At 35.6% G+C, this 27543-nt stretch overlaps 1 protein-coding gene across 10 annotated transcripts in view; it reads left to right on the forward strand.

The window, feature by feature from the left end:
• The window catches only part of PMS1 (PMS1 homolog 1, mismatch repair system component), an 87309-nt gene that overhangs the window by 29333 nt on the left and 30433 nt on the right, over window positions 1–27543 (forward strand). For 8 of the 10 annotated variants that reach the window (XM_078071098.1, XM_036075485.2, XM_078071105.1 and 5 more), the window contains 2 exons: window positions 3811–3974; window positions 27249–27365. In XM_078071098.1, the coding sequence (XP_077927224.1) occupies window positions 3811–3974; window positions 27249–27365 (281 nt within the window). The remainder of the gene's footprint in view (window positions 1–3810; window positions 3975–27248; window positions 27366–27543) is intronic. The other 2 variants (XM_078071103.1, XM_078071106.1) reach the window with 1 other exon arrangement.

Genomic DNA, 27543 nt, shown 5'->3' on the forward strand with positions numbered 1-27543 from the left:
CCATTTGCTGATTGATTTTTTTTTTTGGTGACTAAGTCTTCTACTTTCACTGAGACTAGGTATGCATATTAAGGAATTTCTGCAGTCAAATGAGCCTTATTTTGCATATTCCTCTTAAGAAACAATACACTTGGAAGGTCAGTAGTTGTAAAACTAGTAATTGCCTTTCGTGATTCATTTTTATCTCCTAATTATAGTTGATTGGCTAGGAAAGCAACAAAGAATAAAGCTCTTAGTTTCAAATTGCTATAGATGGACATTTTATAGAAATCTGGAAATACTTTCAAAAGCCTTTTACATTTATATTGCCCAGGGCTGATAGTTTTTGAGTGATTGAATCACAGACTCGCATTTCACCAACAGCTGTCATTCAACTTCCATTTAAATATTTTCTATGTAAGGGTTCTTCATTTAGGGTTCTTGTAGATTAATTTCTGCAGTGGTGGTGTGAACATCCTTGCTTAGCAGTTACTCCTCATGTCATCCGATAGATCGGATGATGACACCTGTAGACAGCCTAACTGTAGATGCAGGGACAGCTTACAACAAAATCTTTTTTAGGCATTGGAAAATTTGTTACCCCTTTAAAAAAACATATTTAAAGTGTTTAAAAATAGTTGACTGGAGATTCCGGTTCTGGTTTTTCTGGGTGTAGGTATTTGTTTTATGGGTTAATGTAGCTATTTTAAATGATATATGTGCTTAATAATATGTCATTTTAAATTACCCTTCTGTTCACTTCTATTTTAAGACATTTTAAAAATTAACAAATGTAAAAATAAGTCCCCAGCTTTTAAATTATTTTACCAATAACTTACTAAATTATTTGTTTTAATCCTATCTTTTTTCTGTCATCACTTCTATTTCCTTTACCCTAATCAGTATAAGCTTTCTAAACTGATTTACCCTCCTGGACAAGTTCTTTTAACACCTCCTAGTACTTCTGCCTTAGGAATTTCTCAGATATCAAAAGTAGTATATTTAAAGTAATCAGGGTAGTTCCTTTCCTTACCCTGTTATTGGAGTAGAGCATCGTGTTCTTTGTAAATCCCTGCTGGGTATGATTGTGCATGTATTGAAAGATTTTTTTCATCTGGAGAGTGCAGTTTTTATCATTAAATAGTTTAAGAAAAGTTTGATATATTCAAGCAACCATACATCTTTACATTAGGAATATAAATAGCTGCCTTTATAAATGGCATAACATAGGGTCATGTAAAAATATAACAGGGAGCCATACTATAGGACTGCAATTTAATTCTGGTGTTTGTAGAATGTGCTAAAGTTAGAGAGGTGAGCAGTTCTCTTGTAAAATATGATAGTATACTAGGGCCTCCTCCCTATTGGCCAGTATTACTTGGTACTTTTTTTAAGGATACACATTTCATTTAGAATCAGCAAAGTTTTCCATCGTTAAGTTTTATTCAAACATATATAATCTTGGCTTATTGGTAATTCTCAATTGCTCTAAGGGAACATTTTTAGCTGCTGAAGCAATAGTTTATCAATATATAGATTATAGTGTGATCTTTCATTTTAAAAACCAAGAGGTATCTTTTCTTTTCATAAATACATTTATATTTTGCTTTATTGATTTTTGCCTGCCTTCCTTCTCACCATCTGTCCACAGCCACTATTTATGCCATTATATTTGTCACAGCCAGTGGAGAACACAAATGAGTTAAAGGAACTCACAGAGTAGTGGAGAACACAGATGACTAACTAAGTAATGACAGCAAATAGAAGCCATCAGTTGCCTAGAGGAAGGTTAGGGAGTTCTTCAGAAAAGTTTTCATTTGAGTTTGAAGATGGTAGGTAAGAATGGGTGGGCGTTTAACCTTGCAGCAAGAGAGGAATGGCGAAGGGAAAGAGCACATACTTTTAAAAACTTGAATTTTTTTTTTAAACCCATTGAAGAACTACGTTACAAAGTAGACAAATACCATATGATTTCATTCATATGTGGAATTTAAGAAACAAAACAGATGAACATGGGAAAAAAGAGAGGCAAACCATAAAACAGATTCTTAGCTATACAAAACAAACTGAGGTTGCTGGTACAAAACAAACTGAGGGTTGCTGGAGGGGAGGTGGGTAGGTGGTTGGGTTAAATGCATGATGGCTATTAAAGAGGGCATGTGTTGTGATGAATCACTAAATCTTACACCTGAAACTAATATTACACTGTATGTTAACTAACTGGAATTTAAATGAAAACTTGGGGGAGTGGGGAAGGAAGTTAAATGAACTAAGTTCAAGAGGAAGATAACCCCTTCCTAGACAAGAAGAGACTGGTGGCTACTTGCATCCCTGGGAGCATTAACTGAGTCTGGAGGCATAGGTGGTCTCTGTTGTGGATAAGGGATCTTTTATGGACCTTGAAGAAACCAGCTGAACTTTTAACAGCCACATGTGAGCTGACATGACAGATTGGAGGATGGGATCCTCAAACACAGAGCTGGTTTCCTCCCAGATGCCAAATCTCATCAGGACTTTTGCTGAGTAAGCAGTGATAAAGAAAATTGGGACTGAGATAGAGGGACAAAGATCTTAAACTCTTGCAGTGCTTGGATCCCAAAGCCTTGCTAGAGGAAAAGACCTGATTCCATCCTTAAGACATTTGAAACTGGAAGTGAACTGGAGCTAAATAAAGGGACAGCTCAGCTCCAACCCAGATACATTCCTAATTATATTGAAGAGATCCTCTCGTCACTCTAGCTGCTTGACAGAAGAAATGAAGTGCCTTCTCTGGGGGAAAATATTATCTACTTCAGTATTTATTTTTCTTTTGTACACAAGGTCTGGCAAAAACAAAAATACTGAGAAACAAAGAAAATGGAATCTATAATCAAGAGAAAAAAATAGTTAATATAAGCAAATACAAACATGACCTAGATGTATGAATTAGCAGACAAGAACTTAAAACAACTATGTTAAAGAATTTAGAGGAAAAGATGGTCAAAATTGGTAAAAAGGTTGAGAATTTCAGCAGAGAAATGGAACTCTAAAAAAGAACCAAATGAAAGTTCTAGAACTGAAAGTAAAAGTTTATACCTTTTCTTATAGCCAACAGTGAGCCACTGAAACCTATTAGGTAGAGGGCAAATAATCATGTTATTTACAAAATTAACCAGCAGAACATTATAATACCATGAATTGTATTTTATTATAAGAAGTGTCATCTTGAACTGAGTTTTGAAGGAAGGAAAGGGACTTGACATAAATTTGAGATTTTTAGAATAGAATAGATAGGCCTAGAAGGCTTATACAGTAAGAGGTAGAGGGAAGAATCAGTTAAAGCTAGAATATATGCCTTTGGAAACTGTTGATGTCAGTGTTATATGAGAAAGAATAGGTATAAGTATCAGACTCAAGGAGGAAAATAATGAGTTCAGGTCTGGGTGTGGTGGTTTGAAGTGGCTTTGGGACATCCATATGATGATATTGAATAAGCATTTATATGTAACTTGAATACTGTAGGTCTCAGATAATATATCTTAGTCAATTCTGAGATGCATGTTTTGTCACATTTTGACATCTCTGAAAACAGGTTGTGGCTTATAATTAATGGCTTCCCCAGATCCTTTTTGGACAGGAAATTTTGTGTATTAATTGGTAATTCATGTGTTGATTGCAGGAATAAACAACAGTTTCAGAAATACTTTCTTGCAAAACAAATGCTTTATGAGACCTAAAAAAGAGAAAATAGACACAAGTGATAGAAGGGGTTAAATACTGGTGTATATAGATTTGAAGATCTGTGAAGTTCTTTTCACATCTAAATGTGCTTTCCTCTTAATCTGCCAACAGGTACAACTGTAACTGCTTTAAGATTGTTTAAGAATCTACCTGTAAGAAAGCAGTTCTACTCAACTGCTAAAAAACGTAAAGATGAAATAAAAAAGGTCCAGGATCTCCTCATAAGCTATGGTATACTTAAACCTGACTTAAGGATTGTTTTTATACATAACAAGGTAAGCGTTATTATGCTTCTGTTTTTTTTTTTTTAAGATTTTATTTATTTGTCAGAGACTGAGCAAGCAGGGGGAGTGGCAGGCAGGGGAGAAGCAGGCTCCCCGCTGAGCAAGAAGCCCGATGTGGGACTTGATCCCAGGACTCTGGGATCATGACCCGAGCCGAAGGCAGGCGCTTAACTGACTGAGCCACCCAGGCGTTCCCATTATTATGCTTCCGTAAGATTTTTTGGTATGTAATATTATTATAAATGTATTTTATCTAAATCAGATATGTACAGTCTTCTTGCAAAAATTTGTCCACATTTCTTTTGTTTTATCTTTATTATATAAAGATCATCTTTACTTTCTTATCTGATATCTAAATGAAATCTGAACCTTTCATTTCTTAATTTCTGACATCAGTGATTCTTCAAGTAGACATCCAAGAAATGTTTGAGTGCTTCCTAAATATGAAGATGAGTAAGACATGTTCTCCTTTAAGGAGTTCACAATTTAATGATGTTTTTCACTTTCTATTACAAACTGTTTTTTCTTTGGAAGAGTTTTTTTGTTTTTTTAAGGAAGCTCTACCTCATTTCTTTCCATTTTTCAAAGCGAGGCTGATTAAGAAATTCTTGTTTCTTAATGAATCTTGGTTGGAAAGAAAAGTTTATGTATTTTGTGATTATTCCGTTTTTCATAAAGTTCCACATGTGCACTTGAAATATTTAATGAGAGTAGGACCACACAGCAGAAGTCTGGAAACCTCATGGGGAGTTGATAGTTAACATTTATTGAGGGTCTGTGCAATGCTACATCATATCCGGTCCATTAAACTCCTATAATCCACAGCAACAACTAAATGAGGTAGACATATTAATTTACCATTGTCCTCTAAACTGAACTCAGAGAGGTTTAAAACTTTGTATCGCACAGCTACTGAATTGTTGAGATGGGATTGGAAACTTAACGTGCCTACAGAGTGCAGGCTCTTTACACCCTACTGTCTTGTGTTCCCATTTTAATACTATATTATATTTATAGTTCTGTTCCAGGTTTCAGAACACTTATAATAACTTTGTAAGTTAGGTAGCATTATCTCTATTTGTATGAGGAACCTGATGCTCAGAGTAATCAAATAAATTGTTTTATATTTTACAGTAATTAATAGTACTGAGGTCAGAACCCTTTTTTCATCCAGTTTTCTTTCTACTCTATGTCTGTTTACTTGTTATTAAGAAGATTCTCTGTTAAGCCAGCTGTGATAGAATATTTATGATCAAAATCTCTGATCATCTTAAAAAATCAAAAAAGAAGAACATTAAGATTAGTCAGCCACCTGTTCCTGCTGCCATAGAGCTCAACCACATGATACCTTGAGATCTCTTCCACCTCTACCATGCTATGATTCCTCAGGATGTTGATAGATGGAGCTCATCCTGCTAGTATAAATAACCCCATGACCTCTTGATCCAAAGGACATTTAGCAATTAAAAGTTAAATGTACCCAGGTTAAAAAAAGATCAAGGACAGAAGAATCAGTGATCAGGAAGGGAAGACATATGGAAAAAGGTAAAATATGATGATAGGAACTACATATTTTTAAAAGAAAAGCAATTATAAAGAGAAAAGTTTTAAGCATGAGAAAGTAATACTAGATTAAACCAAGATTTCTGCTTCATGTAATGGAAATGAGTATTTAAAGTCAAATACATATTTTCTAAGTTTTGGGTAAGTTTATATAAATTTTCCCAACCACTATAAGATCATCAATGCATGCATTATCTTCTGAGAATGGAAAGTAGTATTTTATGAAATGCTGCATTTTATTATTTTTGGAAGACAGCATATCTGAACTGATATTGAACAAACACTAGTCCCTTGATGTCCTTCAGTAATTTCAGATGCAATTCAAATCCTAAAGAGTATGCTGAGAGTATTATACCATGAAAATAATGTAAGATTATCAAAAATCTTAAAGTAAAATTAAGTATTAGCTATTATTACACAAGGAAATCAAGGACTGAATTAGAATAAGCAAACTGTTTTCAAGCTTTCTTCTCTTAGTACTAATTATTGATCCACTTCTGTTTCTTAATAGTACTGTTCTGCCTCAAATGTTGAAATATATTGTTAAACCTCCCAGAATAGCAGTGGCACGTCATAAATCTCTTTGAACATTGAGACCTGCTGTGCTCTTAGCCTTTTTCTTTTAAACATGTTTATCATTCTTTATGTGCTTTTCTGAAGAATTTTTTGCCTTTGCCTAAAATTTACACATGACGATATTGACATCTTTTTTTGAAGTTTTTTTCTTCTTTAGAAACAATCATATTGCACATAATATGAGAAGTACTATTGCTATTTTGACATCTTGGATTAGATAGTGTTCCTTCTTTTTATGAAGGTTTAACCTGCCAAAACATTCTTTGAATACTGATAATATTGATGTTCTTGCCAGTATGGTTATGTTAGAAAGAGGTATTTTTCTTCTTTCATCACCATGTTCCTTGAAAGCATATTGAATAATGAGACAGCCAAAGGGAAATAATTTACAAGTGGATTCAGTGACTTTATTTAAAGTAGATATTATTTGGAGAAATTGCTAGAGCCATTCCTTAAAAAGCACTGTAGTATTCAGCTTTTGTTGTAATAACTGAATTCCTGTGGGGTCCTGCTGTGTATATTTTCATTTATAAAGTAGTTATTTCCTAGAATTAAAAGTTTTTCTCAATGTGATAATGTCTGAAACTAATTTAGTATTCTAGCTCTTTCATATGTGCATGAATAGTTTTGTAGACAACTAGTTCAGAGCATTATGTTAAATTGTGATTTCAAATAAGGGATACTGTCATACTTCATACTTGTTGATTTTTGTGAATATTTTCTTCTGCCTAAAATACTATTCGTGGTTTTAAAAATTGTTTTGAATTGAATTTTGTCTTGATAATTAGAAGCCCACTGTATTACAAAAGCTGAATTGGATAATCACTGATACAGGGTTTTTACTGTTATAAGAGAGAAGTAATTTAAGGAGTGATTTCCCCTACCTACCCCACCTCCATGTCACATGAGTGTTAAGTCTTATTGGGATCAGTTTATTTATTTTTGAGGTCTGGAAGAATGATGACACAGCTTCAAAAAGTTTAATATCTCTGGCATCAGTCACTCTGGGAAGAGGCAGGACCTTAGCAGGGAACAGAGACCCAGGAAAGTGGCCTTGGAGATTTGGTAGTGAGTGTAGTGGCTCTCTCTTTTGACACATAGTTCTCTGGGTCTCTAAGAGGGAGAGAGACTCTTTTGAGGTGGTGGCTGAAGATTTGGGAGGAAGCAAGTGACCAAGAATGATAAAAAAGGGACATGTTTATTTGATTATAAACTAAAAATAAAAAAGTGGTATTTTATTTTATTTTATTTTTGCATCTTTTATTTTTATTTTATTTTATTCTTTTTTGCATCTTTTAGCCTTTTACTCAAATATTGTTAAATGTCTCAGTTTTGTTTCAGCTGTGCCATATGAGGAATCAAGAAAAAGTCCACAGTTGGACCAGTGTTAAAGGGTTAACCCCCTCCCACATCCCAAGCAAGGTTATGGAAGCAGTATAGTCAACAAGAAATTCCAGTTCAGGACTGTGGTTCAAAGCCCTTTTCTTATGAAGAAATTATTCTTCCAGTTCCAACCTTGAAAGTTTTGTTTGAGTTTTGTTTTGTTTTGTTCTGTTTTTTTAATTAACAAAGGTGGAGGTCCATTCAAATACAGTTTTAAGGTTAGCTTGAGGCTGATTATCAATCTTCACTGGTTGGTTGGTTGGGATTTGGGGTTTTTTTTTGTTGTTTTTGCTACTTGCAAATTAATAATAACTAAATTTTTTAAATGGTTCTCATGTTTTCTTCTTTCTTATATTTATTTCTTTAACTTTTCATCTAATTTCTGTGAACTATTATATAGAAAAGATGAGAGACCTATATAAGTCACATTTTACTGTAGTTTATTTTGATTTTGATGTTTATCCATACTGTTGAAGGAATCTCTGAATTCTTCCCCATCCATCCCCAGCAAGAAGACATAGTTATTCTTCATCTTCTTCTGTAACATTATTTGCATATTTCTGTTATGTCATTTTTGCTTTGTTGGCAGTGATTTGCATCCTGTCTCCCCTTCTCAGTAGGCTCTTGTGGGGGGAAGAGCTGCATCTTACTCATATTCCCCTTAATACTCACAACATAGTGCAGAGTAAAATACTAAATGAAATAGATGGTGCTAAACTCAAAATCACATACATTTATAAAGCTCCAGGTTTTGAACACTCTGGCTTCTTTCACACCTTCCTCATATTATATAAAATTAATTCTTTTTTTGAGGATTCATCCTTTTGGATTCTCCAATGACCTCTTACATTTTTACAGAGTATGTTCCCACTTGTATTGATACATACTATTCTAGTCTGTTTCTAGTCAGGAAATATATAAAGACTGCATGGATGGGACAGTGGGGGAAACAGTTGACAGGGACATAGTCTTTAAGAGCCATCAATTTAATATATTTTGTTTCCATTAACTTAGTTAAATGGAACTATGTATATAATTATTCCTTTACAGATCCTCTAACCAAAGGTATTTTATATATTTACTATTTATCGTAATATATTTCTCTACTTTAACACAGTAGATTTCTCTTCGAATCAGTAATATCCAGAGAATTCTGCACAAATCTAGCTTTTTTGAGCCTAGGCCTGTAAAAGTTGATTTCTGAGGCCCTTTTCAACTCTAAAACTCTGATTTTTTTTAAGATTTTATTTTTTAAGTAATCTGTACAAGCAACATAGGGCTCAAACTTACAACCCCAGATGAAAAGTTGCATGCTCTACCAACTGAGCCACCCAGGTGCCCCTAAAACTCTTTGATATTTAAGGAGGTCTGCATGTATCTTGAGCACTTCCATTTCTTTCTGACAAAATTGGGAGTTTCACATTTCCACCACTAGAAGTTCTAAAGAGGTGACTCATATATCAAATCACAAAATAATAAGAATTTATACCTCCTAGATTCCTAGATCTTTACATCTGGAAAAGACAACTGAAAATCTTTTTTTGTTCTGTCCCAAACCTTTCAGCAAGTAGAGTATTTTTTATTCTAATCCCTTCCCATTTTATCTTCATGTGATCCGGAGTCTTAAATGTTTAATGTAGCGTAAGATGAGCTGAAGTTCAGATCTCTTAGACTTTATTGTAACGTTCATTCTCCTTTGCTGTAGCTTTTCCACAACTACTAAATACAGAGCTTTGAGTAGGTGCTATGGAATAATTATGTGATGGCCTGTGGAATAATTATGTGATAGGAGCTTACAGTATAAGTGAGGGAAATGTGAAAGTGTATGAACATTTAAACAGATGAAAAGACTAATGAAAACTTGTTGATTATTGAATGATATTGATAAATACTATGAAAAGTAGGAGAAGGGAAAGATTACTTCAGGCTAGAATTGTCAAGGAAGACTTCATGGTGGATGTGTTTTGATCTGTATCTTTGTGTGGATGTTTAACAAAGGTCTTGGCTGGGGTAGATGTGTGTGTGGAGATACCCCCGTATGTTTGACCCCCATAAACACAAGTTCTCTCTTGCTCGGAACAGATAAAACATCACTTTACCCGTCACGAAATGTTTAGAGAACTTGCCTAAGGCCTGAGAACTTCACGGAAGTAAGCTTAAATGTTCTTTATAGTTGGGATTCAATTCTGTACTAAATATAGGTGGTAAGGGAAGAGAGGCTCAGCAAAATCTCTGAAAAAAATTCGTATGAGTGAGGGAAGATATCTAATATGCAAAAATGAGAACTTCTCCTTAGGTTTTTATTGATAGGAGCCAGGTGAGAGCCCAGAGCAATGGGGTGTAGATGTCCATTGGTTGTTACCATTAGGGAATCTTCACTTCTGAGAACAAAATCATCCCTGTCTCCTCCATGCTTTTGTCTGCAGGTATCAGATGGGATTCCCAGAACTCTCAATCCTGGCAAGACCTCTCTACCCTTTCCCTTAAAAGTCAAGAGTCTGGAAACTACAAAGTGCTTTGGGACTACCAGCTCTATAATCTCATCATGTTTTTATTCTCATTTATGTCAATCAACCCAAGAAGCCTGAGTCTCTCAACTCATCCCTTATTACCTGGACCCTTCTTAAGATTTTATTTATGTATTTGAAAGAGCGAGAGCATGAGTGGGGGCGGGGGCGCAGAGGCATAGACAGAAGCAGACTCCCCCTGAGCAGGGAGCCTGACGTAGGGCTCGATCCCAGAACTCTGGGATGAGGACCTAAGTGAGCTGAAGGCAAATGCTTAACCACCTGAGCCACCCAGGTGCCCTGGACTCTTTTTCTCATACAAATCATTGCTTCCTCTAACTCTGTCTCTCACACATCCCCATGTCCTGAAATGCCCCATTTCATGATTAGTCATGAGTAAAATCCCTGTGTCCTTAGCCTTTTCTTTGATCTTCTTGCTCTGAAATCTGGCTTTCCCTGAGAACACTATATCTTCTGCAGCCCTTTCAAATGGTGACTGATTTCTCTCATCTGTTCCTCACCTCATTATGCCTCATTGCAACTTCCAGACCATTCCTTTTCCTCTCCAACCCAAAATCTCTAGCTTCTCAAATCTTTTACCTTTCCTCCAGTGATTTTTTTTTTTTTCCCCCTCCACCCTGCGTCAACCATTAATTGCAGTGACTATACCATAGACCTTGTCATGGCCAAAAACTTCACCTCCTCCATGATTTGTGTTAAGTATTTCACTCTCTGATCATCACCCTCTGTCTCTCCAGTGTACTCCTGCCAACAGTCTTCAGACTCTATTGGACCTGTGATCCATTGATCCTATTGTCTTTTAACTATTTATCTGTGATGTCTTCAGTTCTCTTCTTAAATTACAAGGTCTCTAATTATCATTGCTTTTCTCTCACTGAACTGTACTTGTTTGACTAACCAAATTCTGGTTAAAGCCATCTTGTCTTCTTGGTGCCTGAACCAAGCTGGATGTGCTGGAAGAAAACACACACCCATCCTAAGTAGTACCACTTTAAATTCATGATCACTAATCTTAGTGTTGCCTGGTAGTTATACTGTGTTTCTCTAGTGCATTTTCTCTCCTGGTCTCTTACATCAGTGCTTTAAACAGACTAATGTGCATGCAGATAACTTGGGATCTTATTAAAATGCAGATTCTTACTCAGTAGGTTAGGGAGAACCTGAGATTCTACATTTCCAACAAGTCTCCAAGTAATGTGGTTGCTGCTGGTTTGTGCACCACACATTGAATGGCAAGGTCCCAAATGGCTATTTCATCTTTTCTCTCCTCAGACAGGCAACACCTTCTTCTCTGTCTTCACTGTCATCTGATCTTGCATCCTATTTGAGTGAGAAAATTGAGGCAATAAAAAGAACTTCCACAAACCACCCACCTATCTGCAGCTGTGCTCATATATTCAGCCTTCCCTTTGTCACTATGGAGGTACTCCCCATGTTCCTAGGAAAAGCCGATTCCTTCACTTGGGCAAAACTTCCTGAAAATAGTTGTCTTTATTCATTGTCTCCAATTATTGTCCTCCCATTCTCTCTTGAACCCACTTTCTCTCAGGCTTCCTCTACCACTCTCCCAAAACTGTTCTTGTCAGGGTCGCCGTTGACCTCCAGATTGCTAAATCAGTGGTCACTTCTCACTCCTTATCTTACTTATTAGCATTTGCCACAGAGTAAATTCTGTAGGTCTACCTTCAAAATATATGTAAAATCTAACTAGATTGCACTATGTCTGTGATTATCGCTGTGGTCCAAGCTACCATCATCTCTCACCTGGGTTTTTGTAATAGCATCCTAATTGGATCTCCCCATTTCCTTCCTTGCTGTCTTCAGTCTATTTCCATCCCAACAGCAAGAGTGACCCTGTAAAAATGTAAGTCAGATCATGCAACTCCTCTTTAATGAGTTTCTGTCTCAGTAACATCAAAGCCTTTATAAATGGCCTATGAATTCTGCATCAGGGTCAGTAAACTTTTTTCATAAAGAGCCATATAATAAATATTTTGGGGTTTATGGGCGATACAGTCTTTTACAACTATTCAGCTCTGCTGTTGTAGCAAGAAAGCAACCACAGACAGTAAAACTTCAAAAAAAAATTTAAAGGCAGTTCAGTCCTTGGGCTGTAGTTTGCTTATCCCTGTTGTAGATGATCTGATCCATCATTATGTCTTATCTCATTTCTTTCTTTCCTCTCACTCACTTTGCTTCAGCTGAGCTAGCCTCCTTGTTTTTCCTTGACCTTGCCAGTCATACTTTCAACTCAGGACCTTTGTATTTATAGTTTCTTTGCCTAGAACACTTTTCTGTATATCTGTCTTTTAAAACTTCTCAGGCTTTCTTTAGCCCCCCTAAAATTGCAACCATTTCCCTTACCTCACAGACATTTTCCTGCTGTATTTTTCTTCTTAAAACTCATCACCATCTAGGGCGCCTGGGTGGCTCAGTTGGTTGAGCGGCTGCCTTTGGCTCAGGTCATGATCCCAGTGTCCTGGGATCGAGTCCCACATCGGGCTCCCGGCTCAGCGGGGAGCCTGCTTCTCCCTCTGACCCTATCCCCTCTCATGCTGTTTCTCTCTCTCTGTCAAATAAATAAATAAACAAAATCTTTAAAAAAAACAAACAAACAAAAAAACTCATCACCATCTAATATGCTATATTCTATACTTATCTTGATTTACTGTCTTTGTCTTCTCTAGAATATAATTTCCATGAGGGTAAAGGTGTTTTACTATTGTTTCACTGCTGTATTCCTAGAGCCTATAGTAGTCTTTCATATAGGTGCTCAAAAAATACGTGGTATATGAATGCAGTCAAGGGTTTGGAGCATGGAGGACAGGAGTGCTCCATCACATGGGTAGCCCTAGTGCATTCTAGATCGTGAACATAGGTATTTAAGCACTTAAGATATTGGCAGATATGGTCACTAGGGGTTAAAGACAGCAGCTGGAACAGAGAAGTGGCAAAATAGCAAATATCAGCTCTTAGACCTGAGACACTTTGCTTCTGGGTACTTCTAGAAAGTCTCAGAAGAGGGAGAGCTGACTTTGGTCACTAGGCAAAGGTAAGTGTTATTGATTCAGTAGAGTAGACACACAACCTGTAAAAGTGATCTCACCTAGGACACCCCCACCCCAGGGTGGGTGAGTCATAGGGGTATTCTATTACGGTATTTGCTAATATATTATAGAATTTGTTAATGTGGATAAAAGGATCAAGGTCATTCTAGGTAGAGAAATAGTGTGAACATAAAAGGTATAGGTAGATAAGTGCAGAGCACATTTAGAGGCAATTAAGTCAATTTAGGTGAGTCAGATATTTTGTATAAAGGAGTAGAGGAAGATAGTGAAAGATAATTTGAGGCTAGATTATAAAGGGTCTTGAATGCTAAGCTGAATCCTTTTTGCTTTCTTTTTTTTTTTTCTTTTTTAATAGAATAATGGGAGTAGGGAAGTGACTTGGTCAAGGTGTTAACTCTAATAGTTTGGCAGTAGTGTGCAGGGAAGAATTATAGGAGGCTTTAAGCAGTGAGTGTTAAAACTTTAAGCTGTAACAAAAGTCCAGGCACTATGGGCCTGAATTAGGATAAATACATTGGGCATAGAAAGTAAAGGGTGTCTGTGTTAGCTATTATGAGGAAGAATCAATGAGACTGGTTGGCTGACTGCATGTGGAAAATGAATAGAAAAAATTTGAGGATGCCTGATTTATTTAATTTACATGCCTGGGAATATGTAAGGCACCATCCCTTTTTTATCCCTGGATGGGTGCATCTGACTTGCACTTTTATTTATTTATTTTTTTAAAGATTTTATTTATTTATTTGACAGAGAGAGAGAAGAGAGCGCACAAGCAGGGGGAGCGACAGGGAGGCAGAGGGAGAGGGAGAAGCAGACTCCCCACTGAGCAGGGAGCCTGATGCAGGGAGCCTGATGTAGGGAGCAGGGAGCCTGGGATCATGACCTGAGCAGACACTTAACCAGCTGAGCCACCCAGGTGCCCGTGACTTTCACTTTTTTTAAATTTAATTTTATTTATTTATTTGACAGAGACACAGTGAGAGAGGGAACACAAGCAGGGGGAGTGGGAGAGGGAGAAGCAGGCTTCCCGCGGAGCAGGGAGCCCGATGTAGGGCTCGATCCCAGGACCCTGGGATCATGACCTGAGCCAAAGGCAGACGCTTAATGACTGAGCCACCCAGGCGCCCCCTGGTGACTTTCACTTTTAAATAAAATGTAGTTACCTTCATGTGTATTATTCTGACATGATTTTGATTTCACTCTAAAAAGCTAATACAATCAAACAAAAAGTGAAGTTTTAAAGTGAAATTATTGTTTCCTCATCAGTAGAGGTTTTGTTAACTAGTCAGTTAAGAAAGAAAGAAAAGCTAATCATTTCTAGGCTGGATATTACTTGTTAGCCTTAAAACTTACTGCTTGTTTTTTAAAAGCAGGCACAAAATTTGAAAAATAATGTTATTATTGGGACGTTTATCTGAATAATATAGGATGCATGGGAAGAGAGATGCCATCAGGAAAGTACCAGGGAGCCAGCTGATGGGAGTGTTGGAAGCTCAGAATCTGTGGATTTGCTCTTTTTCTCTTTCTTTCTTCCTTTCTTTCTTTCTTTCTTTCTTTCTTTCTTTTTCTTTCTTTTCTAAACATTTTGTTGAGAACACTTAACATGAGAGCTACCTTCTTAAAATTTTGAGTGTACAGTGCAGTATTGTTGACTAGAGGTACAATGTTATACAACAGATCTTTAGAACTTCTTCATTGTGCTTAACTGAAATTTAATGCCCATTCATTAGTAACTCCCTATTTCCCCCTCCCCCATCCCCTGGATAACTACCATTCCAATTTTTGATTCTATGAATTTAATTATTTTAAATACCTCCTATAAATGGAATCATGTAATATTTGTCTTTCTGTGACTGGCTTATTTTACTTGGCATAATGTCCTTAAGAGTCATCCATGTTGTCATATATCGTAGAATTTATTTTTTAAGGCTGAATCATATTCTGTCAAATGTATATACTACAATTTCTTTAACAATTGATCCATCAGTGGACATTTAAGTTGTTCACACATCTTGGCTATTGTAATAGTGGTGCAATGAACATGGGAGTGCTAATATTAATATCTCTTTCAGAGCCTGCTTTCAGTTCCTTTGAATAAATATTCTGGCATGAGGCTGGATTGCTAGATCATATGGTAGCTCTATTTTTAATATTTTGAGGTACCTCCATACTATTTTCATAGTATTTGCATTCCCATAAATACTATACAAGGGCTCCAATTTCTCCACGTTTTCCCCAATATTTATCTTGTCTTTTTTTGATAATAGCCATCCTGACAGGTGTGAGGTGATTTTTAGTGTGGTTTTGATATGCGTTTACCTGATGATTAGTGAAATTGAACATTTTTTCACATATCTGTTAGCCATTTATATTTTCTTTGGAGAAATGTCTGTCAAGTTCTTAGCCCATTTTTTATTTGTGTTACTAGTGTTTTTAATAGTTTTAGGAAAGCCTTATATACTTTGGAATTAACCATCAGGTATATGCTTTGCACATGTTTTCTGCCATCCCATGGGTTGGCTTTTCATTCTGTTGATAGCTTCCTTAGCTGTGCGGAAGCATTTTAGTTTGATGTAGTCCCTTTGTCTATTTTTCTTTTATTGCTTGTGCTTTTGGTGTAATATCAAAGAAATCATTGCCAAGATCAGTGTCATGAAGCTTTTCTCTTTTAGGAGTTTTACAATTTTAGGTCTTGTATTTAAGTCTTTAATCCATTTTAAGTTGATTTCTGTGTATGATGTAAGATAAGGGTCCAATTTCATTCTTTTATATGGATATCATTTTCCCAGCACTGTTGGTTGCAGAGACTCTTCTTTCCCCATTGTGTATTCTTGACACCCTTGTCAGACATCAGTTGACCATATATGCATGGATTTATTCCTGGGCTCTCTATTCTTTTCCATTGGCCTTTATATCTATCTTTTTGCCAGTACCATACTGTTTTTGCTTACTGTAACTTTGTAATATATTTTGAAACTAGGAAGTATGATGCCTCCAGTTTTGTTCTTTATCTCTGGATTGATTTGGCTATTTGTGGTCTAAAACTCCTTCCATGAGTTTTAGAATTGTGTTTTTCTATTTCTGCAAAGAATGTCATTAGGATGTTTGGTAGGAATTGCATTGAATTTGTAGATCGCTTTGGCTAATATGGACATCTTAACAATATTAAATCTTCTGATCTATGAACACAGGATGCCTTCTCATTTGTCATCTTTGATTTCTTTCATCAGTGTTTTGTAGTTTTTAGTGTACAAGTCTTTCACCTCTTTAAATTTATTGCTAAGTATTTTATTCTTTTTTGGTGCTATTGTAAATGGGATTGTTTTTCTAATTTTTTTTTTCAGATAGCTCATTGTTAGTGTATAGAAACATAGCTGTTTTTTGTATCTTGATTTTGTATCCTGCAACTTTACTGAATTTCTAACGGTTTTTTGATGGAGTCTTCAGGGTTTTCTATATAGATGATCATGTCATCTACAAACAGGGACAATTTTACTTCTTCCTTTCTGATTTGGATGCCTTTTATTTCTTTCTCTTGCCTAATTGCTTTAGCTAGGACTTTCAATTTTATGATGAATATAAGTGGCAAGAATAGGCATCCATGTCTTGTTCTTGATCTTTTTTCTTTAAAAAAAGCTTTTCAGTTTTTTTTTTTTTGATGGTTGCAATGGGATAAAAGCCAAAAAGATGGCTTTTTATTGTGTTGAGTTATTTTCCTTCTATTCATATTTTATTGAGTTTTTAATCATGAAAGGGTATTAAGTTTTGTCAAATGCTTTTTCTGCACCCATTAAGACAATCATGTGACTTTTATCCTTTATTTTGTTAATATAGTGTATCACATTAATTGAAATGCATATGTTGAGCCATTCCTTCACCCTAGAGATAAATCCTGTTGGTGTATGATCTGTTTAATATGTTGTTGGATTCAGTTTCTAGTGTTCTGTTGAGGATTTTTGTATCTATATGCATCAGGGATTTGGCCTGTATTCTTTCCTCACAGTGTTCTTGTCTGGCTTTGGTATCAGGGTAATGCTGGCCTCATAAAATGAGTTTTGAAGTCTTTCTTCTTTCAGTTTTTTGGAAGAGTTTGTGAAGGATCGGTGTTAATTCTTAAATAAATGTTTGGTAGAATTCCTCAGTGAGCCATCTGGTCCTAGGCTTTCTTTGTTGAAAGGTTTTTGATTTTTGATTCAGTCTCTATACTAGTTGTAATTCTGTTCAGACTTTTTCTTTCTTCATGATTGAGTTTTGGTAGGTTGTATATTTCTAGGAATTGAACCCTGTCGGTTATCCTGTTTGTTGGCATATAATTGTTCATATAGTCTCTCATGATTCTTTTTATTTCTGTGGCATTAGTTGTAATATCACTTCATTTTTAATTTTATTTGGGTCTTTTTTTTTTTCTTATTCTAGCTAAAGGTTTGTCAATTTTGTTTCTTTTCAAAAAAACCAAGTCTTAGTTTTGTTTTTTTTCTGCTCTTTTTCTATTTTCTGTTTCATTTATTTCTGTTCTGCTCTAATCTTTATTTCCTTCCTTCTACTAACTTTAACCTTAGTTTGTTGTTTTTCTAGCTCCTTGAGGTGTATAGTTAGGTTGTTTGCTTGACATCTTTCTTTTTTAATGTAGGCATTGTTGCTATGGATAAACTGTACTTTTTGTACTACAGCGCATAAGTTTTGGTATGTTGTGTTTTCCTTTATCTCAAGGTATTTTCTAATATTCTTTTTGTTTCTTTGATTCAGTGGTTGTTCAAGAGTGTGTTATTTAATTTCTACATACTGTGAATTTTCCACTTCCTGTTGATTTCTAGATTCATTCCATTGTGGTCAGAAAAAATTCCTTGGTATGTTTCAGTCTGCTTAAATTTGTTAAGACTTGTTTTGTCTTAACACTTGGTCTATCCTGGAGAAAGATCTGTGTGAGTTTGAGAAGAATATGTATTCTGCTGCTGTTGGGTGGATCGTTCTGTATTTGTCTGTTAGGTCTGTTTGGTCTGTAGTATTGTTCAAGTCCTCTATTTCCTTATTAATCTTCTGTCTGGATTTTCTATCCATTACTGGTCTTGATCTGAAAAGAGAACAACTAGAGAACCATGTGGGGGATGGATTTGCATTTCAGAAGAGATAGTTGAGGTAGCTTCATTTAGAAGTATGAGCAAGTTTGGAAAATAAAAATCTCATGAAAAAATTAATAGGTAAGGTGTTCTATTCAGTGAGAATAAAGAGGAAAAGCTGAAATGAGATGTTGTTATAAAGCAATAGCAGCTTGATTTGCACTTAACTTTTTCTGTAAAGTTAAATATGGGTGAAAGTAATGGTTGCCTCGGAGTTCCAAGACGAAAGAGCTTATCAGAAAGGCTGATCTGAAGGGTTTTCTGTAAACAGTATTGAGACAGTAATCTGGAGGCAGTTATTAAATGCTTCTCAGGTTCAAAAGGTATTTTCAGAGGAAGTAGCCTTAGAACTGGTTTTTTTTTTTTTTTTTTTTTAATTTTTTTTAAGAGAGGGAACACAAGCAGGGGGAGTGGGAGAGGGAGAAGCAGGCTTCCCGCTGAGCAGGGAGCCCGATGCGGGGCTCGATCCCAGGACCCTGGGATCATGACCTGAGCCGAAGGCAGACGCTTAACGACTGAGCCACCCAGGTGCCCCTAGAAGTGGTTTTTGAGAAGGACGTTGAGCAGAGGCATTCAAAAGCACATACAAAGCCAAAGAGTCCTCAGAGGTCAGGGAAAGCTGGTGTAGGAAAATAGAAAATGAGGCTGGAAAGGTGCTTGGGTCTAGATTCTAAAGGACCTTGTATACCTTATATGGGAGTGTGGACTTCTTGCCGTGTGGCCAAAGGAAATAAAATAAGTAGTTTCATGTTGGAGGAGGTAATTAAGAGGATGTGACCGCCGGTTGACCCTTGAGCTGGACCCTGGGCAATTTGTAGCTCCTCAGCGCACCCCTCCCATTCCTCCGCCTCTGCCCCAGTGCCTGCTCTGTCTACCATTCCCACAGTGGGAGCTGTTCCAAGGACATAGCCCTGAGAGAGTAAAGTGTTGTTGAGACCATCTGGACATTGTGCGAGACAACCCAGTTAAGGCCTTATATAGACATTTAAAATTCAGGAGGGTGGGTGCAGAGATCTACTTATCTTGCAGCCACCCAAGACCTCATAAGCCTCATAAGTTCCCTTGCTTATTAAAACCACCACCTACCAATCTGGAGTGGTTGGCCTCTTTTCTTTGGTCTCTTCTGCCTTCTACCTACAGGGGCCAGTTTCAGATTAACCAAGGAAGCCCCTAAGGAGGTTGTGAACAAACATTTCATTAGGAGACTAACAAAATAAGATAATTCTCATTGCAGTTGGAGGGTGGGCCAAATTATGTTTAGTGGTTGTGTAATACAAGTAGCTGGTTCAGTAATCAAGGCAGTTGCACAGAGCATGGAGAAGAGGGTCTAGACAAGAAAAACATTTCTGATAAGACAAGGTTAATCCAATCTTGGAAATAATCTTTCTTGTTTTAAGGACCACAAAGAATATCTACAGTCTCCCTTTGAAAGTTATGTAAAAATTAACTTTATGTTTTTAAATTTTTATATAAATCATATCTTTATGGGGTCAAAAACCAAAAAGTATGAAAAGGTAGAGTGAAAAAAATTACTCTCATTTTTGTCTCTTACCTACCTAGTCCCTGTAAGTTTCCTCTCCCATAGGTGAAGTTACTATTACTAATTTCTTTGCAATCTTCAGGAAAAGTAATTATGTATACTCTATATCAAAAAATGAATATAAAATAAGAGATATTTAAGCTGATTAAAAGTAGGGATAAGAGATATTAAATTCAGAATTGTGCTGAATAACTTTTACCAAGATAGAATTCTTTTTAAAAGTCTGAGTCTGCTTAGCAAGAATCAAATCATATGAATGCTTATGTTAATAGAATGTGATATTCTTTTAATAATAGTAATGATATTATAATGGAAGTAAAGTTTTTTTAAAAGAAATTCAGATGTGAACTTATTAGTATATTTGTGCATGTAATTTGTATGAAAGGTTTGATTGCATTCTAGGCCAATATATATATTTTATTACATCTTCTAGAAGGAGTCACCTTTGTTCAGGCAGTCTTAGTAGCACTGCACTTTTTAGTTAATTCTATATCATCTGTGTGCAACCTCCTCTTTCCTGCTATCACAAATTGCCTTCACAATTGAGATTCACTAATTTAATATTGAATGCATTCTCATCTGATCATTTCCTTCATATAGTATATGTCAATGAAGTAGGAAGAGTGGCAAGATATATTTGGCTATTGTCAACCAATTACTTGGTGTGCATGTAATAATATATTTTTTACTGAGGTGTTTTTGCACTGTCATCATACTGACTAGAGTCAGATTCTTACTTGGCACATCCAGATGCTCCAACTTTGTGTGACCTAGATAGAAAACATATGGGGGTATGTGCACGTATTTTTAGCACGTTAAGAGTTCTGCCTTAGGGCAAAATATATGCAAAACTTTAGGAAGTGAAAAGAAAATCTGTTTTAGAAAATAATATAGAATTGATGAAATGGTAGAAAAAGCAAACGAACAACTATTTGCTGTAGTAAATACAGTATTTAAAAATTAAGTTTTTTAAAAAATAAAGATCTTTAATTTTTAATTACCACATTTTAAAAAATTTTAATCCATCATTTTGATAATGGGTGCTGTTTTGAAAATGAATTTTAGTTGCCTGAGCAATAGTGAAGATTTAACTTGTTGGCAGATCTCTGTAATCATTTATTGCTGTCCCAACTGTAACTAATTTAGAAAACCCTCCTAAATTACCCCCTTGATCTGATGCAGTAATTGCCTACTGTGAAATAATGTTCTAGAACTATTACCAGTATTTACTTAAAAATGAAATTCCTCATTTAATGATTCTCATGTTTGACAGCATTTTTAGAACCCATTTCTTCAAGTGATCTTTTTACAATTCTGTGCACTAGCTAGCTACTCAGCAGGTTAGGCAGTGAAATAACATCTTTGCATTAATCAGCAGCTAAGATTTATATCTTTAGGCATCACCTGAGGCAACACTCTAATGTAAACTAAGATAATATGATGTTTACATTAGAACTAACCCAGGCTTTATGTCTGTTATCAGTGCAGGAAATTTTGGAATTTTAAAACATTAGTTTTCTTGAAAGTTTTCTTGACTACTTACTTTAAATATATTTACACGTTTGTATCAGAGATGTAGTATAGCTTTAGAGAGAGAAACTTCTCATGAATAAATTGTTGTTACTCAGCTGTTCCTTGTTTAAAGTAACTTGTGGTATGGTAAGTACGAAACAAGGGCACTTCATTCCCATACAGCAGATTATTCAGAACCTTACCTACTTTCTGTTATTTTGAATATCGTTCCTTACAACACTAGCTACTAGCTGGCTTAAAATAACAGCTGTAATAACAGAAGCCAGCACTTCTTTGTCTTTTTACACTCATACACAAACACACACACATACATACATACATACATACAAACACACACATAGGAAATGCAAAGATTACAGTCTGGCAGTTCCTCGGTAAAGAAAGAGTTACCATATTACCCAGCAATTTCGCTTCTAGGAATATTAAGCAAGAGAAATGGAAACATATTTCACACAAAAACTTGTACATGAATGTTCATAGCAGCATCGTTCATAATAGCCAAAAAGTGGAAATAACCCAAATATACATCATCTAATGAAAGGATAATTCAAAAGTATATCCATACAATGGAATATTACTTAGCCATTTTAAAAAAGGAAGAGGTACTGATACAACATGGATAAGCCTTGAAAATGTTCCATTAGGTAAAAGAAGCCACTCATAAAAGACTATGTATTATATAATTCCATTTATATGAAAAACCTAAAGTAGGCAAATTTATAAAGACAGAAAGTAAATTAGTGATTACTTGGGTGAAGGTGGCAGGGAATGGAGAGTGACTGCTAATGGGTACAGGGTGTCTCTTTGAAATGATAAAATTGTTCTATAATTAGTTGTGATGGTTGCATAACCCTGTGAATATACTAAAAACCATTGACTTGTTTACTTAAAATGGGTGAATTGTATGGTTTATGAATCATATCTCAATAAGACTGTAATATTTGAAAAACAAAGGCTACTTTGGATTTCCTAAAGTAAATGAGTAGACAAAGACTATAATTTCTAACCCATATAGTGGTGTGATAATCAGCAGTCTTAATTTTTAAAAATAAAGAGGTAGTTTTCAACTCCACTGGGGTTACTTTTCTCTAGAAAAATGTATTCTGCAAATGTTCACTCCTTCAACAAATCGTTTATTGGGCCCTATTGGGTACCTGACACTTCTTGATACCAGGGACTCAGGCACATTCCCGATTGTTATTTTCTTCCTCTCCACATGCCATCACCAAGTCACATCAAGTCTATTTTATATCCTTTAGTTTATCACTGTGCTCTCTTTTCCCTCTTAGCAATATGCTTGGTTCTATTACCTAGTCCAGTGAATCTCAGCCACAGTATTTTTTTTAGATTTATTTATTTATTTGATGGGGGGAGGGGCAGAGGGGGGAGAGTGTTAAGCAGACTCCATGCTGAGCACAGACCCCAACCTGGCACTCAGTCTCATGACCCTGAGATCATGACCTGAGCCGAAACCAAGAGTCAGACATTTAACTGACTGTGCCACCCAGGCACCCCTCAGCCACAGTATTAATATTAGTAAATACCAAAGTATGCAAATGTTTTACCTTAAAATAATTAGAGGAATAATCCTGTAATTGTCACTTTCATTGACTTGCATTCCAAGTCAGTGGAAGTGACTTGGAAGTCAAAAAGTGGTAGCAGTTTAGCTAGTGTGCCAGGAAAATTACACAATCCTCGGTGCCTATTGAAAATATTGAAATATTTTGTGAATGTGACCTTCATCCATTTTGCATGTCCTCAGTAAAAGTGAGGATCTTTGAGCTGGATTAATTTAATCACATTTTTAAAAATCCATATTGCTTTAGTTTCAGTTCTCACTAAATCATTCTTATAAAAGATCTTTTTTATAGAAATATAGTTGACATACAACATTATGTAAATTTAAGGTATATAACATGTTAATTTGATACATTTATATATTGTAATAGGATTGCCATTGTAGCAATAATTAGCATCTGTATCATATTACATAATTATCATTTCTTTTTAGTGATTGGGATAATTAGGTTCTAGTCTCTTTGCAAGTTTGATGATTATTATACAATACTATTGTTAATTATTTGCTATATTGTGCATTAGATCTCTAGGACTTATTTACTACTTGTTGCAAATTTGTACCTTTAAACAACATCTGTCCTATCTCCCCACCTCCTATTCCCTAATAACTATCATTTTATTCTCTGGTTTCTACGAGTTTGGTTTTAGATTCCACATATGAATATCATATAGTATTTGTCTTTCTCTATCTGATTCTCTCACTTAGCATAATGTCCTTAAAGTCCACAGATCTCTTTCTAACATCCATATCTGATCAAGCATTTTCCCAATTAGATTTCTTTCTCTAGTAACTCTGCATTGCAAATAAGATAAACTGTAAACTTCTTTGTGTGATATGATTGGTCATTCATGATCTTGCTCCTTTCTGTCCAGCTTCATCTCCAGCAACCCATATTCTCTATGCTTCCATGCCTTTGCATGTGCCCTTCTGTCTGCCAGCAGTGCCTGTCCCGTGAGTCATGGGTGGCAGCCTCCTTTCAGGTCTCATTGCACATGCAGTCGCTCTGAAGTAGACTTAGGTTTCTACTACAATGCCTCTACTATGTTTTATAATAGCAGTTTTTATAATGCATTATAATTATTTTAGTATCTTGTTTTCCTTTTATATTTTTAGCTCCTAAGAGCCAGTTCCTTATCCTTTTATCTTTGATTTCCCAGCTTTTAGCATGGAATGTGGTATGAAGTAGATGCTCAATAAGTATTTGCTGAATAAGTTCAAAATGAGTGGGACACCTGAGTGGTGCAGTCAGTTAAGCCTCCAACTCTTGGTTTCTGCTCGGGTTGTGATCTCAGGGTGGTGGGATTGAGTGCTGTGTCTGGCCCCGGCCTCAGCACAGAGTCTACTTAAGAGTCTCTCTCCTTGCCTCTCCCCCCGTGCTCTCTTTCTCTCTCTCTAAAAGTAAATAGAGCTTTAAAAAAAATTCAAAATGAGTTCCTCCAAAAATTTTAATTTAGCCCAAGTATTTATGTATGTGATAAAATTAAAGATTAAAAATATATTTGTGACTCTGATCCCATATTTCCTGGAGCAGTTCCAATTTTAAATAGTCTAATGTATTGTCCTTTAAGAATAAATGTAGTTACCAAGATAAAATTTTTTGTTTAGAAATATAACATTGAGGAGCACCTGGGTGGTGTGTCGATTAAGCATTCAACTCTTGGTTTTGGCTCAGGTCATGATCCTCAGGGTCATGAGATGGAGGCCCACGTTGGGCTCCGTGCTCAGTGTGGAGTCTGCTTGGGATTCTCCCTCCCTCTGCCTTTCCTCCTGCTCATTCTCTGTGGTGTCTCTCTCTCTCAAATAAATAAACTTTAAAAAAGAGAGGAAATATACACATTGAACATATACCTCAGTTTTTAATTGTTTACAATTTATTTTTATACTTTGATTTCTTCATGTACTTTATTTTTTCTAATTCAGATCATTTTCAAAGCAATAGATAATAGTGGAAAGGTGAAATTTAGGATGGAACAATACCTGAATTGTTTTTCTAATTGTGTCATTTTGCTGTGCACTTTGGTCCTAATTACTGCATAACTCTATTTATATGAATATTAATGAATGAAAATTAATGGAAATTTAGAAATCCTTAGGTATAACGATCTGTATAACAAGATTAAGGTTGGTACTGACAACTGAACTCAAAAATATTCTGACTTTACGATGCTAGGATAGTAGCTCCCAATCTTTTTGGACTTCTATTATTCTGGTGTGGCTTCTTTGATTTGGAGACCCCAATTATTTATTTATTTTAAATGAATAGATTAAAAATAATTTTGGTTTGAGAATGCAATAATACCCTCAAGTTGATTAGAGAGTAGAGTGTATCACATGGCCGTGGAGGGTAATCATACATGAAAATGCATTTGTCTTAGAGAATTCTCAGTTAGGGTCTGGTGTTGGCTCTAACTTATTACTGTCTTTGACTAGATGTTAGCAGAATAAAAATAGTAAGTTTGGAGCCAAAAAGACGGGGTATAAATCATGGTTCCATGACCTACTATCTAAGTTTCTTTGGGTAAATCAGTCAGTCTGAGCTTCAATTTCCTCCTCTGTATAATGAGATAATAATACCTATGTGAAAAAGTTGTGAAAATTAACAGTGGTTTCTAAAATAGTAGTGCCAGGTAAGTTCTTCATAAATCATAACTCCTATTTGATTAGTATTAATAAAACCCTGGGAATAGGTAAAAGGTTTTTCTGTTACACTAAATTTCAGGTAATTTGTCTTAATTGAGTAGTTGTTACAGTACCTCTGTTTTCCTAAGCAGGTTTGTCTTTAAGATTCTAAAAACAGAGTGGTTTACAGATGATACACATCAACATGCAGTCAGTGCTAATTGCCATGTCCAGAAGGGCACTTCCCTTCACTGCTCTCCCCCAACATGCCATTTAGAGGACAACATGAATCCATTTACTTCACTTTTCATTTTATTATATATAATATTCTTAGTACTTCAAACTGCCTGTAGAAGTTCCTGGTCGTATTAAGGAGCTCATTTGGCCAGAATCCTTTGGTCTAGTCTGGTCTAGTTAGAGTCTCTCTCTCTCTCTCACCTTCTCTACAATCAGATATTTAAATCACTGTCTTTTCACTCACAACAAATACAACTTTTGTACATTACAGGGGAAAAATAGAAAGGAACTTCCTTAACCTCTAGCCATTGAATCTACAAACCTACTTATCTTTCTTCACTGCTTCCAGTTCAAGTGTGTCATATTAAGACCCACCCTTGATCCACACCTGCCTCTAGTTATTGCTCGATCTGCTTTCACTTTACAGTGAAACTTTCTGAAATGCTATCTATGTTCATTTTTTTTATGTTCTCTGTATAATCACTATTCAGTAATTGAAATTTGGCTTCGTTTACTCTCCTTCCCTAGAACTGCTCACACTCTTCTGATTGCTAAATCCTGTGGCGATATCTCTGTTCCTACCTTGGTCTCTTGACATTGGTCTTGTATGATACTTTCCTCTTAAAAAATTTTCTTGTTCTGTATACCATACTATCCTATAGCTTTACCTGCCTCTGTGTCCACTGCTTTTCAGCCTCTTCTTCCTCCAAGTCCCTTGAATGTTGATGTTTTCTCCTATGTCCTTTACAGATTTTTCTCAGGATTTAGGAGGTGCCAGGTGAATATTTGTTAATGAACAAATTATGTCTGTGTTTCTTAAGAGATTCACTATAATTGGACCTTGTTAACTGAACAAATTGCAATATATCATACCTGATGGTGCACTTCACAAACTTTGGTCCAGTCTTTCTGGACCATGATTCTCTTGAACTACCCTACTACATATTTCCGGTGAAAAAAATCCAAGCACATCATTTAGCTTTTTTATGACTATGAGGTTCAGTTAGCTTTTTTAAGTGGTCTGTATGTACACGGTAATTGCAAAGATAATTTTAAAGAGCATGCATTATCCCAAATTTTTACACCAGTTTGACTATTTATAGAAATCTTATAGCTTTTAGTTGTCCATCCTCAATAAAATAGTAATACCTTACTGGGAATAACAATTTAATTTAAATATACTCTGAGGTATATATAAAGTTTAGGATTAGGCACTGTCCTATGTGTTTGCCTACATTATATATTTTCATCTTTCATCAACTCTGGGAGATAAATATTCTTAGTCATCTTGTAGAGAGGAGAAAACTGAGGTTAGGGTAAGTTAAATAGATTTTATACCATAACATATACGTTGATAAAATTTAGAACCAGAGTTCTGACTTTATGGCCCATGCATCTCTTCTAAATGATACTGAAATTATAAGCTGGGGATGAATGCTAAATACAGAAATAAATGGGGTAAGTATTTGAGTTTAGTAAATCTAAATTGTGTTAAAAGTTGTCTGTGTCTTTTTGTTCCTAGGCAGTTATTTGGCAGAAAAGTAGAGTATCTGATCATAAGATGGCTCTCATGTCTGTTCTGGGGACTGCCGTTATGGGCAATATGGAATCCTTTCAGTATCACTCTGAAGAGTCTCAGGTATACAACAAAATGTTCTTAAATAATTCTGGTTTACCAATGAAACTGTCAAAGTATTTTTCTCTTGGGGTTTGGGGTGGCAAGAATTTTTTCTTGTAACATTTTAATTAATATGTATAGGGTAAAAAAAGAAAATACATTTACAGCTTATATTAATCCTCTCTCCCCACCCCTACTT

Source organism: Halichoerus grypus, chromosome 4, assembly GCF_964656455.1.
Source record: "Halichoerus grypus chromosome 4, mHalGry1.hap1.1, whole genome shotgun sequence".
In the NCBI taxonomy this organism is placed as follows: Eukaryota; Metazoa; Chordata; class Mammalia; order Carnivora; family Phocidae; genus Halichoerus; species Halichoerus grypus.